The sequence below is a fragment of the Octopus bimaculoides genome, chromosome 11, assembly GCF_001194135.2.
Source record: "Octopus bimaculoides isolate UCB-OBI-ISO-001 chromosome 11, ASM119413v2, whole genome shotgun sequence".
In the NCBI taxonomy this organism is placed as follows: Eukaryota; Metazoa; Mollusca; class Cephalopoda; order Octopoda; family Octopodidae; genus Octopus; species Octopus bimaculoides.
This window is the reverse complement of record NC_068991.1, coordinates 56,159,625-56,161,719: the sequence shown is the minus strand read 5'-3', so window position 1 is coordinate 56,161,719 and position 2,095 is coordinate 56,159,625. Positions and strand designations below refer to the sequence as shown.

At 38.8% G+C, this 2,095-nt stretch overlaps 1 protein-coding gene across 1 annotated transcript in view; it reads right to left on the bottom strand.

Annotated features, from left to right (window-relative positions):
- Positions 1 to 877: 877 nt before the first annotated feature.
- LOC128249119 (chymotrypsin-like protease CTRL-1) overlaps positions 878 to 2,095 on the bottom strand; it is a 15,859-nt gene continuing 14,641 nt past the window's right edge. Inside the window, exon 8 of the mRNA XM_052971991.1 lies at positions 878 to 1,110. Coding sequence (XP_052827951.1) covers positions 946 to 1,110 — 165 coding nt within the window. The 3' untranslated portion in view covers positions 878 to 945. The remainder of the gene's footprint in view (positions 1,111 to 2,095) is intronic.

Sequence of the window (2,095 nt, the reverse complement as noted above, 5' to 3'; positions counted from 1 at the left end):
TGTCGGGCGCGAAAATACCTTAAGCTATATTTATTTTACACTGACGTTATTACTGTCATTTTATTTTCTGCAAACAAAGTGCACAAAAAAGCTACACGTTTGCATTATGTTATATATACAATAATAATAAAGGACGTTACCATATATATGTTTACAAACCAAGGACTTTATATAGACCTCCTTGACTTAAGTTAGAGAAGGGGTGCGTATTATACACAAGGTTTAAGTTTTTCAGAGGAACAGCCCCCTAAAAATCCCCTGCGTATTATACTTAAAGGCGGACTATACTCGAGGATTTACGGTATATATAACACTGGTATAGCCCACACGAGCTATGTTATTCATGTGAAGGATGAGATTTTCGAATGATGTTTTCTGCGAGCTTTTTGATTTATATTTATTTCAACGACTGTGGAGGCGCAATGGCCCAGTGGTTAGGGCAGCGGACACGCGGTCATAGGATCGCGGTTTCGATTCCCAGACTGGGCGTTGTGAGTATTTATTGAGCTAAAGCTCCACGAGGCTCCGGCAGGGGATGGTGGCGAACCCTGCTGTACTCTTTCACCACAACTTTCTCTTACTTCCTGTTTCTGTTGTGACTGTAATTCAAAGAACCAGCCTTGTCACACTGTGTCACGCTGAATATCCCCGAGAACTACGTTAAGGGTACACGTGTCTGTGGAGTGCTCAGCCACTTGCACGTTAATTTCACAAGCAGGCTGTTCCGTTGATCGGATCAACTGGAACCCTCGACGTCGTAAGCGACGGAGTGCCAACAACAACATTTCAACGACTATTTAATTAGTTTTGATTTTATTTACAATTTTATTTTAAAAACATTTACGTGTCCTTAAACCGAAAAGGAGGAAAGATCGAGTTGACTCTTTTATAAAAGATTTTTATTTACGTTTATACATTTATATAAAAAAATAATAATGTCTTGAATTAGGCATTCATGTAGACATAATTGATCCATTCCAGAAATTCGGAGACTTTGGTATAAACTGCCGGAAAGCCAGGAACGCCACACAGTTCATTACTAAAAGATGCTACGCCAGCCAATAGAAATCTGCCACGTTTCAAACATACCAGCGGTCCACCAGAGTCACCCTTCAAAATAAAACATAATTTCAATAGGATTAATGTTGTTGATGATGGTGATGTTGTTATTATTGTTGTTGTTTCTCTCCAAGAAGTCCTAATAGACAAAGCTTTTCAGCTATGAGTATGCTAACATTATTCTAATATTCAATGTAATTATGCTGATTGGCGAATCAGTTTTTAGAGGTGCATCGAGCTGTACCGATATAATGTAGGATAAATATAGTAATAATAGCAATAATCCTTGGCTGGAATTTTAAAACATTTAATGCATCACTATGCGCGTTTCCACAAATCGCACGTCTCTTAAGATCACAGTCCGTTTTCCTGAAATTATTACAGTAGTATCCTTGGGCATCGGGTAGATCATCTTCATGGATTCATTTCTTCAGGCGTGCCTTCAAAACGCGGAGTAGATGGAACAGGGACAACTGACGAAGGAGTATACTCTTTATGTTGTTTTCGTTGTTCGGAAAAAGTTCGTTTTCTGTTTTCGTTTTAATGTTTTTGTTTCTCATTGTGTTTAACGTTTTTTTAATGTCCTGTACCCATATATGCATGTATGTATACATATAGATGTAGGTATGTACATATATGTATGGATATATGCATATATTCATATTTTATATATATATATGTGGGGGGGGGTGTTTATGTGTACTTTTGTTTGTTCCCCCCACATACCGCTTGACAATAAGTGTTGGTGTGTTTACGTCCCCACAAGTTAGCGGTTCGGCAAAAGATCGATAGAATCAGTACCAGGATTAAGAAAATAAAGTACTGGGGTCAATTCACTAGCGTAGCTAGAATGTGTGCCGCCTGAAAAAATAAGCTTGCTTACCAACCACATGGTTCCGGGTTCAGTCCCACTGCGTGGCACCTTGGGCAAGTGTCTTCTACTATAGCCTCGGGCCGACCAAAGCCTTGTGAGTGGATTTGGTAGACGGAAACTGAAAGAAGCCCGTCGTATATATATATATATATATATATATAT